This window comes from Lathamus discolor, chromosome 1 (genome assembly GCF_037157495.1).
Source record: "Lathamus discolor isolate bLatDis1 chromosome 1, bLatDis1.hap1, whole genome shotgun sequence".
In the NCBI taxonomy this organism is placed as follows: domain Eukaryota; kingdom Metazoa; phylum Chordata; class Aves; order Psittaciformes; family Psittacidae; genus Lathamus; species Lathamus discolor.
In genome coordinates this window covers 79,286,350-79,299,822 of record NC_088884.1, presented here as the reverse complement: position 1 = coordinate 79,299,822, position 13,473 = coordinate 79,286,350, and the positions used below count along the sequence as shown (strand labels likewise).

At 50.4% G+C, this 13,473-nt stretch overlaps 1 protein-coding gene across 1 annotated transcript in view; it reads right to left on the bottom strand.

Moving 5' to 3' along the window:
• The window catches only part of B4GALNT3 (beta-1,4-N-acetyl-galactosaminyltransferase 3), a 65,927-nt gene that overhangs the window by 17,382 nt on the left and 35,072 nt on the right, over window positions 1-13,473 (bottom strand). The window contains exons 2-5 of the mRNA XM_065682448.1: window positions 8,586-8,689; window positions 7,852-7,929; window positions 777-872; window positions 195-285 (exon numbers count right to left, since the gene is read on the bottom strand). Coding sequence (XP_065538520.1) covers window positions 195-285; window positions 777-872; window positions 7,852-7,929; window positions 8,586-8,689 — 369 coding nt within the window. The remainder of the gene's footprint in view (window positions 1-194; window positions 286-776; window positions 873-7,851; window positions 7,930-8,585; window positions 8,690-13,473) is intronic.

The window sequence follows — 13,473 nt, the reverse complement described above, 5'->3', positions numbered from 1 at the left end:
TACAGGGGAGGCAGATGTGTTTCCATCCATGCTAAGGCCACAGCCAGACACGTACAGCTAGTTGCACTGCCCACGTGAGGGAACTGGCATTGGGCTTGCAGGAGTGAGGACACCAGTGGTTTAGCACCAGGAGGGGAAGGAGGGGCAGGTGAGAAGAGACGAGAGCAGCAGCACAGCAGCCTCAGAGCCCTCACCATCGGAGAAAGGATGCAGATAGCCGAATATCCGGAGACCATAGTTGGTCCATTTTGGGGACACCGCCAGCTTCTTCAGTCTAGTTCGTGTCTGATTCAGAAAAAGAAAGAAATAATAAAGTTAATTAGATGTGACAGTAACAAACAAGGACAAAATAACCCAGGGACAGGTGGGCAGGGGGAATTACGAGGTTTGCTCTGGGAGAAGGATGGGGCATGGAGTGTGACAGAGGCAGCAGTAAAGAGCAGGCCAGATGAGAGACGATCTGGAGGAAGTGTTGCTGTGGAGGGGAGAGCTGCATGGGGGATGCTGGTGAGATGGTGGGGATGGGACATAGCAGATGAATGGGTAAAATGAGCCTCCCCATGCAGCAGCAGAGTTGCCACCATTGAACCCTTGTCAAACTTTCCCACTCCCACAGGAGGACAAAGGAAGTGATGGAGAGGGAGGTGCTAGATGCTCAGGAGCAGGAGGACAGACAAGGTGATGGAGAGGGATAGGATGTGAAGAGAGCAGGAGTGATGCGAGTGGGAAGCAGATTTGGGAAGCACTGGGACACAGGATGTCACGGTCTTACTCACGTGGGGGAAAAGCGGGAAGTGGAGGTTCTTCCTGAGCTGCTCAGTGGAGCTGCCGCACCAGTCCTCAAACACATGCAGATTAGCCTGGCCCTGGAACTGGGGGGCAGAAGTGGGGCACTGTGAATTGCTGTATCCATCCCCTGTGTCCCTCCCCCTGTTCTGCCAACCTCGGCCACAACCCTCAGCATTGGAGTGCTTGTAAGAGTGAGGGAAGATGCCGCTGCTGCAGCAGGCTGGTCTGCAAGAGACATGGGATCAGGCCTCTGATTCTCATCTGCTGAAGGTTTGGGGTTGGCACAGGTGACAGTCTGGATAGCACCAGGGAAATGTGATAAGGCCTAGGATGTCCCTGTTAAGTGGCTGCTATTCACTCCATTTTGCGCCACCAAAGAGGTGTTAAACCTGAGGGCTGTGCTCTGAGGCCATGGTGTGGGACAGCCCTAAGGTGGCAACAGTCCCCCATGATCCACCAAAGAGAGTGTAGGATCTTATGTCCTCCAAGGTGTTTTGGACTCCCTCACCATTTCAGGGCTATTTTCCTGACCCAAGGAAGAAGCGACACCCTAGGGAGGGTAGATGGCCGATCACCCTCTCAAAGCTTATCAGGAAGGTAAAGCTCAGGGAGGATGGTGGGGACAGGGAGACTAAAGCTCAGCAGGGTGGGAGCAGCAGCACAGGTGGGTCAGCGGGCAGCATGGCCTCCATGTACTCACAGAGACACAGAAATGATGGGTGAAGTGGGAGTCCCCTCCTGGACAGTGTAGGAGAGTGTGTGGTGTGGGTATGAGTGGCTGTCCCTGCTACCCAGCTGACCCCACCAGGAGGGGCTGTTACTGCCCCATGGAGACCTGGAGTACAGCTTGGGAAGAGCTTGCTGGCTGCTGTGGGGCTTCAGCTATATATTCCTCAATGGACAGACTTTCTCTTTGCCAGAGGCAGTCAGAAGGGAAGAGCTGGCTGCCCCCCAGCAAAGTCCAAGCTCTCTGCCTACAACCAGCACAGAGAGCCTCCTCGCAGGACCAGCATCCAACAGTGGAAAATAAACAAGCTGGAGACTTTCGAAGCTACCTTAGATGGCAAAACGCTAAAGAAAGGAATAGGTTGCTTTGGGACTGGGGAGGTTTGTCCGTGGCTGCCTTGCCTATATAAGGGCTGTGTGAGCAGTGCTGGGGAAACTGCCTGAACAGCACCCAGATGTCTACAGATGGCAGCAAATTCTTAGTTTTGGCTGGGGAGTCTCTCCAGGGCTGAAGCAGCACGGTGGGGGAGGACCCAGCCCCTCGGTGTGCTCCTGGCAGAGAAAGCACTTCACTGCGTTATGTCTCCCAGGGCAGCGGGTTGGGGTTTCATTCTGTAATGAACCGTGGCTTGAAGGAAGGACTCAGAGCAGACTTGGCCTGGCACCAGCTCATGCAGTAATGCTCCCTGCGAGCTGTGGGCTTTAGTCATGCACGTGAAAACTGTTTCTACGTGCCAGGCAAAACACGTTCACAACCACTGTTGTTCTCGAGCGGTCTCTCATCAGCCCTCTGTCATTGGTGTCTGCACTGCCAGGGCTTGAGTGATGCCTGCAAGCCTGTGGCGTCCCCCACTACTATCTCCTTTCCTCCCCTGCTGACATCCCCCTCAGCCTGGATTCTGCCCATCAGGCAAGAGGAAAAGCAGTGAGACAAAGTGGATGCAATTCCCCAGAGGGATGCTGCACAAAAATCACAGAGGGCTCAGGGCGATGGATGCAGCCAAGAGAAACCTGGGACTCTGCAGGGATTTACGATACAAATAAATCACTGCAAATATGACAGACACTGAATTGGAACATAATTGCTGTGCAGTCCCATGTCCCTTGGCCAAATCCAGGTTCACACCCAGGGATCTTACGCTACTTTTCTCAGCCAAATCAAATAATGACAGTTGCTGTTTCTTGTGGAGCATGAAGTGAGGTGAACAAGCTGAGCTCCCACAACCAGTCACTGCCAGAAACTGAGTCTTATGTCAGTCTGCTGCTATCCACAAGTCATGCTGGTTTTTCTTCTTAAGAGAACTGCCTGCACACTGCAGATAGCAGGCTCAGATCTCTATCAACTGTGGCACAACACTCCCACACTGTGGAGAGGCTGGCACTGCAGTGGCAAAGACAGACCCAGGGCATGCTCCTGAGGCTAAGGACTGCAATGGAGCTGGGCCGGCTTTGGCAAGGGGCAGCCCAATTGTCAAAATTTGCATGAGGGAAGTCCCAAAAGAGTGGCTAGACTTGCTCAAATATTTGCAAGGGAAACTTGGACCAGTCCCATTCTAATACAATACGTGACTGCAAAGTTTGGCAGCTACTAAAAAATAAGGCAGACACCAACTGTACCGGGTACTCCACCAGTGGTGTAAAAGATGGTCCCTAAGACTGTTAGCCCAAAACCTCTGTCTCCAAGCTCTTTACAAAGCCACCTGAGAGGAGATTCTAATAAGATAGTTTTGCTTTCCTGCACTCAAGCTGTTAGAAATAACTAACATAAATAGCAAGCATTTCTTGCATGAAGTTTCAGAATCTTTTCTAAAGCCACAGATTTCCTCCTGAGCTACAGCAGCCTAACTTACCCTCTGCTTCCTCTGAAAGGGAAAAGGAGACCGTTACTGACAGATAAGTGCTGGCTGCCCAAAGCGCTGCTCTGGGACTGAAAACTGAGCTCAGCTTTAATTTTAGGCCCCCACAAGTCATCAGTGCAGCAGCTGTTTTGAAACCCTATCACCTCTGTCCCTCCAACTCAACTCATGGCTGCCCATTGCAGGCAGCTGAGAAATTCCTCCATTTGCTATTTGAGTCTCCTGTGGAACGTGCAGTAAAAACCTCCTGCTTCTGCAGATTGCAGTAATAGATAAACGGCACCATCATTCCCAATTCACGCAAACAGCTCCTGAGAAATGCCAATGGACCTTCTAAAACATGGCTACTGATTTTGACTTCCCAGCTTGGAATAACCTGGCCCTGGCTATCAAAGGGCTGGAAATTTAGGACCTGGTAAGCAACACATTAAGTTCTGCATCTCCCCTTAAAAACGTCTGCTTTGAAAATTTTGGGTAGACTGATTGGACCAGAAGCAGGAATAGAAGCCAAGAGTCTGGATGTTCAGTGGGAGCTGGTACTACGTGGTCTGTGCATTCCCATTTAGAGGGCTCCTCGTGCCCTTGGCTCAATCCCTGTCCCAACCCCACCTCTCAGTTGCTTATCTCCACACTGCTGAAATAGCAGCACTGCAAGAGCCCAGCTCGGATCCAAAATGGGCACAGGTCACGCACCAAGGGCACTGCCAGCACAGCATGAGTACAACCAGGAGCACACACGCAGAACTGTTCTTCCTGAGGAGGCCTGGGCAGGCTGATACCCTCCTGAGCACAGACCATGGACACACAGTGACAGGGCTGCCCGAGGGAAAGGAGAGCTGAACTTCAGCAAGTGCAGGGAGGTGGGAACTGGGACAGGCCCTTACTTCGGTGCTGATGCAGCAGCCTCCATGAATTTGGGAGAGCAGCCGTGCTCTGAGCCCTACTGCCAACCCTTCCTGCAGAGCATGATGAATTAACACCCCCCTGCAGCCCTGGCTTTGTATTAAGAGACTTCAGAATTTCTGCTTCCTTCTAGCAAGGAAATTTACATTATCAGCCCCTCCTAAGGAAATGGACCATAAAGAAGGATCAGGCACACAGAAGAGTGCAAACCTCTCTTCCTACCCCAAACCCTATCATGTCAAAAGCATCCAGGGAAGTGGCACCACAAGCCAGCCCCTCCTGGTGAGCAAGGACTGGGACAAGCAGCAAAGCCGGAAGGATTGCAGCAGTGGAGGCACGACCTGCTGCTTTGGCATCACGGAGGCAAATCATCTGCGTAGCTGTGAGCAGCCCAGGGAATGCACAGCGCCGGGGATGATAAACAGGGCACAGAGAGGGTCTGAGCCAGGGAAGAAAGGCGACATTGTGCTGCCAACTGGAAACTCCAGAGTTCATAAGACTCTTCTGTCTCTGCAGAGCGACCGCAGCCCCTCCTCCTGCTGCCCCAGCTCCCCTGACTGGGTGACATTCAGCAGCCAGCAGCTGGGCTTCGTTCCCTGCAAGCTCTGCCGCGCCGGGCACTTGTGGGAATCCATCAAGACAAACTAGCGACAAGGTCCCGCTGCCCCAACGAGCCCTGATGGGAGCAAGCCGGGAGGGAAGGGACATGGGCAGAGACAAAGCCAGCAGCAACAGCTTTGTCATTTAGTCCTCTTAGGAAAGGATGCTTCCTCTTAGGGCAGGTCTGGTAGCAGGAGGATGCCCCTAGCACAACACTCCAATTCTGTGAAGCACCTATGCACCTGTACAGACATTGCCTTCAAAGGGCTGCGCTCCTGGACTTCCCTTACACCTTCTAGTGAGAAAGAAGTCCTGAGGCTGTGCAGACATGAAGAGAAGTGGACATTTTAAATGCATGCCAGCGCTGCCTGAACCTTTCACCTCTCAGAACTGAACAGAGGCTTTTGCAGAGCTAAATGAGAATGACTGGGCTAACCAAGCACATACCTGAAAATCCTCCCCCCACACCTATGGCAGTGCCAAATGGTGACACTAATGGCCCCAGGGTGCAAGTTTACCCTGGCTACAGCCAGGCACCTTTCTGAACTAATGAAACAAAGCTCCCCATGTCTCTCTAGCCTGAGGAGACATTGGGTGACACTGGGAGCTGGAAGGCTTTGCTCCAAAAGGGACAGTGAGGGTCGAGATCATGTGTTTGGGCACCTGGATGAACTCAGGAGTGAGGATGAACCCCGCTTTCTCACCATACATAAGGTATAACTTTTTTAGGGGTTTCCTATGCACACTCTCCCATCGCATTATCCCAGGCTGAAGACTTAAACTGTTGATTTAATCTCCTGAAACTGAACGAGGAGAATTGAAACCTGCTCTTTTTTGGCCGTGCTGGCTGCCAGCTTACCCTGCAACCCTATTAATTATTTATGTGTCAAGAATATACCTCTTCATTCAAACAAAGCCCAGCTCCCTGACCTGTGGGAGGCAACCTGCTGCCCTCACCCCCGGAGTCAGGCTGCAATTGAGTTCCTAGAGATGCTGCTGGGAGAGCACAATAGGATCATAGTCCCCGGCTAATTAATTTGGGCAGAGTTACAGAAAAACTTAATCCCCAGGAGAGGAGGAATTTCAGCCAGTGGTTAAGAGGACAGCAAGTGGCTCTGTGCAGGGCTGTGCCTGTAGATCCCTTTCCACCTCCTCCAGCTGGTGCTGCTAAACTGCTGGCCCCTGTTTGCAGTCAGGGTGGCTTACAGAGATAAAGAGAAAACTGGTGAAGGAGGTGAGTGGTTCACAGGAGCAGCGTTAGAGAGAGAGACCAATGGGGGAGAATGGCAGGATGTGCGTGGGGCACAGCCACACAAACCAGCTCCGCAGACTGGTGTCTGGAATGCTCTGGAGCTCAAAGTCTTCTTGTGGAGCATCTGCTACACGCTATTTGACACAGGGCATGGGGGGCACTCGGGCACCCACAAACTCCCAACACAGCCGTCTGAAGCAGCAGCCCTGCTACCTGGCAGGGCGCTCATCCCCAACAGGGAGCAGTGTAGGACAAGGCAGGAGACACGCCGCACCTCTCCAGAACTGGAGCCACCCCAACAGCACACCACAAGTCCTAACCCCTTCCCCTTGACCAGAACACCTCTCCGCTCGCTCCACCCTTGGCAGCAGCACACCAGGGTGGCAGGTTTGCAGGCTGGTGGGTGCCCTGCACAGTGCCATGGCATGCAAGGGCATGAGGACCAGAAAGCAGAGGGGTTTGCACATCAGCCCTGTGCTAAGCACATCCTTTGACCCAAGCCACAACACATACCATGCCAGCTGCATTTCCAACCACACTGCACACCACAGCCAGGAGGTTTCAAGACTAATGTACTCTTGTGAAATCACCAGGTAGGGAGGGGTCAGAGACGTTGAGCAAAGCCTCACAGAGGCTGGTGGATGCCACGCAGAGCCCGCATCACCCAGTGCTGTGGGAGAGGGGAGCATTTAATGTTCCATGTCAATCCTGTGCATAGCAGCAGTCCTGGCCCTGATGTCCCACAGGCTCTTTGCCAACAACTGCTCATCTGCCTGCAAGGCCAGAGGAAGCCCCCAGGCTTCAGCTGGGACCAGCATTCACTCACCAGCCAATGCAGCAGAACAGATCAATGGTCTGGTCTGGTTCTGGGCACTGGAGGGTGACTGGCACTGGCTGCTTACAGGAAGGCTTTAGCTTATGCTGCAGGGACCTAAACTGCTCAGCACGATGGCTGGAGGGCAGTGCTTTTCCTCTATGAGCCAGCAATCATCTCTATCATCTAGTGCCCTAGGCCCAGGGACAGCAGCCTGCTCCCTCCCCAGGGGAGCCACAGAGGCCCTTCTAACTTGTGCGGGTCTCTAATCACCTTGAGGAAGTTAGTGAACTGACTCCATCAGCTAAATGCCCCCAGGCTGGTATCCCTCTCATTATAAGCAGGCTGCATTGCTCCCTTATCCAAAGAGGAATGATGAGATAAGGGAACAGGGGAGGAAAGAATAAATGAGGCATGAAGGAAACAAAGGGAATGTTTACGCCAGTCTTCAAGGGTCACCAGAGAAGGTCTCTGTTTATCAGACGTGTCACTGGAGTGGAGAACTCTCTACCTATGACACACAGGGACTCGACAGTAAGCAAACGCCCGAGCAAGAGCAGAGTGTGACACTTCTGCATGCCACAGTCATGTATTTGCTTGTTGAATGCTTGGCCCTACCCACTCCCAACCCTGAACAAACTTCACCTTTCAGGAAGGTAGTGGGCTGCCTGTTCTCAAGGAATGGTGTGTGGGTGCTCGGTGCCTTGGCGGCTGGTGGAGACACCAAATTATCAGGAATCCGGACACTCCTGTCTTTCCAGATGATTACTCAGGTCTGTAAGTGTTATTAAGCCAGGAAGGGGTGATGGGGAATGGACTTCTAGTGAAGCAAATGACCTGCCTTCTGCTCTTGCTGCACAGGGCTCTAGCTACAGCTCCCTCACACAAAACACTTGGAGAAAGGCACCCACCTCCGGCATCCACAGGACAGGGTTGTTCACACCTGCATAACTTGATTTATTCCTCCCACCTCTTTGCAGATCTAGTTTCTGAAACACAAGCAGAGAAAAATCAAAATAACCTGATAAATGACCCAGCACTGACACCTACACAAGAGGGTTCAAGAACATGTGAACAAAAGGCAAGTTCCCAAGTTCCCTTTCCAAAGGACTGACCAGCTATTATGGCCATAGTGGGGTGAAAACGCTCCCTGGCTTTTTTGACAGCAAACGTCCATGGTGAGCTATTGAGGGAAAAGGATACCAGCATTTGATAACTGTTTGCTAGCACAGAGTTAAAACTTGTGTCATTCTTCTTTTTCTTCTCTCTTCCCATCCTCGCTTCAAAATAGCCCAAGCAATAGTTCTTCCAACACTTCATTCAGGCAACAGTACCGAGATGTGCTTCACTAAAGAGCTACAGACTCTCTCCTGACCTCTCATTTCTGCTTCCATCTTGCCTTGTGAAGTCTTCCTGTGCCACATACTGAGCCAGCTGCAGCCCACTGCTGCGGCTTAGTACATCTAAAATAACTTAATTGACTACAGTGGAGTCATTGTATGTTCGCACTGCTGTGAGTCAGCTCAGATTTTGCCCTGTGGCATGCTCTCTTTCCTGCATGAAAAAAGAGCTGTCTCTTAAAGCCAGCAGCAGAAAGGAAGGTCTGCCCTTCTAAACGCTTGGAATACATCCCAAGCCTCCTCACCTGCTGTCCTAGCTTCTGCGGAGAGTAAACCTGAGCACTTGGGTCTCCACCTGGGACACTGGTGTCTGCCAGAGCCTTAGCCAGCTCCCTCCAGCTTTCGTATCCTGTGCGGAGGAAACAGAAAGAGATGTCAGAGTAGAGGCTAAAAAAAGAAGCCGTAGCAGTTACCAGAATAAACTGGTGCCTTACAGGGCTGAGAGACCACTGACACTCTGGAATGGTCCAGCAGAGACCAGAAGCTGTTTACGTTACTTGGAGTTGGCAGACTGACATAGAGAGAAACTGCCTCTGTCTTCCTTAAAAGCTCTTCCCTCCTTCTTATTAATTTGTTCTATTAAAGATTCATCACAGTTCTAAAATACATGTCAGAGATTTCATTAATTACCACAGGACTGGGAATCTCTTTGTAGACCCCTCAGATAATCCCACTGGTCAAGCTAAAAACATCCAACTTCTTTAACCAGCAATCCCAAAGTAAAATAAGTAAGAAAATAACCAGACTACGAATCAGTTTAAACATCAAAATAAAATTATTCCGGATATGCACCTATTTGCACAATAAAAGCTTTCAATCTTCTTTTATTAAAGGAAATGATGGCAAAGTATGCACCTGATGGGACATTCAGCTGTAATGCCTAAAGTATTAGCAGTGATGCAGTTAAGGTCATCACTATTTAAGTGAAGTCAGCTTCCAGATTGAAAGCAACTTCATTTGACACCCCCATCACCCCCAGTCTGCTCGATCCAGGAGCTAGGCCAATTTTGGTTTCCTTCTACAACTCTGTTGGCCTCCTGTGCTCACGAGGGACAAAGATGAGCAGATGCAGCATAACTGTAGCTCTCCCTAAATGCCGTCCGTATCACTAACAAGACGGCGCTGGTGAGCAGAGCTCACGCCTCTCAGCAGTGTTACGGTGGCTCTCACTATGCAGTTTTCAATCTGCTAAACATTTTGGCACTGAGGGAGCAATTAACCAACCTGCCAGCAGCTCAGCACTCTGCCCACACCGCACGATAGCTTAATTGTGAAAAGCACAAGTGCCAAACCTCCACGAGCACTTGGTTCATGCAGGCTGGTGGCAGACCAGCTCAATACCCACATACTAGGGAGCAGAGCCAGGCTTTCTACCCCTTTTCTTTAAAAATGGAAATCATCCCTAAAGCTCTAGGAGGTCCAGAGAAATTGGCTGCCTTGCTATATAAAGGGAACCATCCTGCCAGCTTCAAGTGAGCATTGAGGCGAATGGTCTCAGTCCTCCTTACTGCTCCTGCAGCTAGAAGTGGTGGGGGCATGGTCTGAGGAGGCAGCACAGCCCACTGCTGGGGAAACCTCAACTGTTTTGGAGGCAGCATACCCACCCAACCCAGCAGTAACATATGGACCTGTTGGAGACGATCCAGGCGAGGGCCCCAAAAATAAGCAGAGGGTTGGAGCATGTCTCCTGTGAGGAAAGGCTGAGAGAGTTGAGGTTGTTCAGCCTAGAGAAGAGACAGCTCTGGGGAGACCTTATTGTGGCCCTTCAGTACTTAAAAAGGGCCTTTAAGAAATGTGGGAAGACCTTTTAACAGGGGCTGTTGCAACAGGATGAGGGGTGATGGTTTTAAACTAAAAGAGGGGAGATTCAGGCTGGATGTGAGGAAAAAATTCTTTACAATGAGGGTGGTAAAACACTGGCACAGGTTGTCCAGAGAGGTGGTGGATGCCCCATCCCTGGAGACATTCAGTGCCAGGCTGGATGTGGTTCTGAGCAACCTGGTCTAGTTGAAGATGTCCCTGCTCATTGCAAGGGGCTGGACCAGATGACCTCTGAAGGTCTCTTCCAGCCCAAACTATTCTATGATTCTATTCCATGTGAGATTCACTGTGGTTTAAGAAGGAACATGCTCCATCAGTTTACTTTGGAGGGGACATTTACAAGCCACATGACACAGACCAGCTCCAAAATATCTCTAAGCTATGCAGAGGCTCAGGCAAACCCAAACCAATCCTAGGAACTAGAATTCACAAATGACCCTTTGACCAACCACCCTCTCTGTTTGTGCTAAGCTCTTGGCCTGTTATTTCACCTACAAACAGGGTTGCAAAACTTTGCCTCTACTTGCTCCTGAACCTGGTTCTGCGGGGTCTGGCACAGGTGAGCAGAAAGCTAAGATGTTGAAGCTGTCTCCTATGATGTGGAGAAAAAAGAGACAATGAACGAGAAGAAAATGCAAGAATATGTGGAAAATGTGAAAGTAGGTAGTCAGAAATACAGTTGAGACCCAGAGGCAACTATGCTGTCCTGCTTTCCTGATATGAGTGTTGGCTTAGATGTGTGGTATCCAGATGTGGTATCCTGTTAGATGTTGAATGACCATACATTTCTGACCTAATGCTTCCCAATCTCAGATTCGGATAGGAAACTATGAATTTAAATCTACTGCTAAAAATCTCAACATCAATATTTATCTTCTGCAGAAGATTTTTCAGTCTGACACCCCGGGTGAGTAACGAAGCAGGAACCGCTATTTGAATGTCCCGAAGCTGGACATACAGCCCCACTTGCAACGGGGCTGAAATAGACTTTGTAGCCTGCATGAAATTCAGCACTCACTACTTCATTGGCTCATTGTACTAGCTGGAGATGGAAGCACACCTTTTTTTGGAGGAGACAGACCCGGAAGAGTGTCACTGGCTAAATAAGAGAGAAACCAAGCACAAATTCAGCATGGGTGAAGAATGGATTAAGAGCAGCCCTGAAGAGAAAGACCTGGCGGTGTTAGTTGACACGAAGCTCAACATGACTCAGCACTGTGCACCTGCAGCCAAAAAACCAACCTTATGTTGAACTGCATCAAAAGTAGCTTGGCCAGCAGGTCAAGGGAGGGGATTCTCCCCCTCTGCTCCACTCTCGTGGCACCCAACCTGCAGTCCTGCATTCAGCTCTGGGGCCCCCAAGAGGGACATGGACCTGCTCAAGTGAATTCAGAAGAGTTACACAAAGATGATCAGAAGTTTGGAGCACCTCTCCTATGAAGACAGGCTGAGAGAGTTGGGATTGTTCAGCCTGGAGAAAAGAAGGCTTTGGGGAGACTTTAAAGCAGCTTCTAGTACCTAAGGGGGGGTCTACAAGAAAGCTGGAGAGGAGCTTTTTACAAGGGCATGTACTGACAGGATAACGGGGAATGGCTTTAAGTATAAGAGGGTAGATTTAGATATTACATCAAGAAGTTCTTCACTGTGAGGGTGGTGAGGCACTAGCACAGGTTGCCCAGAGAAGCTGTGGCTGCCCCATCCCTGGCAGTGTTCAAGGCCAGGCTGGACAAGGCTTTGAGCAACCTGGTCTAGTTGAAGGTGTCCCTGCGCATGGCGGGGGGGTTGGAACGTGATGAACTTTAAGGTCCCTTCCAACCCAAACCATTCTATGGTTCTATGCAAATAAAGAAACAGCAACAAAAGTCAGTTCATTCTTGAAGATTCACTGAGAGAGGACACCAAGAGAAGCAGGTTTTTCTGCTTCGTGCAGAGGTCATTTGGTTTCATTGTTAAACTCAGGACTTTGCTGCTCTGTGGAATAAGTTCAGAACAAAGCATCAGGAACCTGTCTCTCCTGAGAAGAGGATGCTGGCCACCAGAGCCAGCCACTCCGGCTGCTCCACTGCGGCGACTCCCGGGCTCATTGGCGCTTTGGTTCCTGTGCATGGCTGGCACTGAGCCCGCCTCACAGCAAACACAGAGGCCCAGCTGCATACAAGTGCCAATGGCTGACATTTGTCTGACCCTTGGAAAAGAGAAGAAAGGGGGGCAATTCTTTGCATTGTACAAATATTTACCTAACACTTACATCAGCCAAACACAGAGGAGACAAAACAGTGAGGAATTAATCTAGAGGAAGAGATTTCCTTACCGGGTAATTTGTACTTTGGCAAGCTAATTCTCCAGCGTGGTAGGAAAGACTTTTCAAAAAGTAATAGGATAAACACTACCCTCAGAGAAAGCTCTTGGTGCTCCAGCTCCTTCTCAAAAGATTGGCTTTTCCATGGGGATTTCCATGGGGCAACCCTGGAGGAGGACCTGGCTTTGCCCATGCTTTCCTTGCTAGGAGAAGAGAGGGTGTAATAGAAGAGAGACGTATCTCCTCCAGCTTCCTACAGCCAGAAGACTTGTTGGCCAACTTCTGACCAAGGTTTTCCCCATCACAGGCCACAGGATTCAAAACATCGCCTTGCAGGTAGGGGGCAGAAGGGCAGACGTATTCATGACGATGACAGTGGGTTTGTACAGAGGGCACCCAAACTACTTTTTTTATCCTCAATCCAACCTCTAGGACATTTTCCCTATGTTTACAACCAGACACTTGGCCAACCTCCCTTCTACAAGCAGAGATCCACCTTTCTTTCTACTTTAGTGCACTGGTGGTCCAAGGTTCAAGCCTCATAGTGATCATGCCCAGAAACATGAAGGTAGTGGCTCTTCAGAGCAAAGTAGTCCTTTTTCTCTTCATTCCTATCAGGCAGGCTGGCAGCTGCCTGCTGGGGACCCAAATCATAGAATCATAGAACAATTAGGGTTGGAAAGGACCTTAAGATCACTGAGTTCCAACCTGCCTGCCATGGGCAGGGCACCTCACACTAAACCATGTCACCCAAGGCTCTGTCCAGCCTGGCCTTGAACACCGCCAGGGATGGAGCATTCACAACCTCCCTGGGCAACCCATTCCAGTGCCTCACCACCCTAACAGGAAAGAATTTTTTCCTTATATCCAGTCTAAACTTCCCCTGTTCAAGTTTTAACCCATTACCCCTTGTCCTACCACTGCAGTCCCTAATGAAAAGTCCCTCCCCAGCATCCTCATAGGCCCTCTAATGCCCACTGGAGCTAAGCCTCAGCTGCCTCTGATTTGAGATG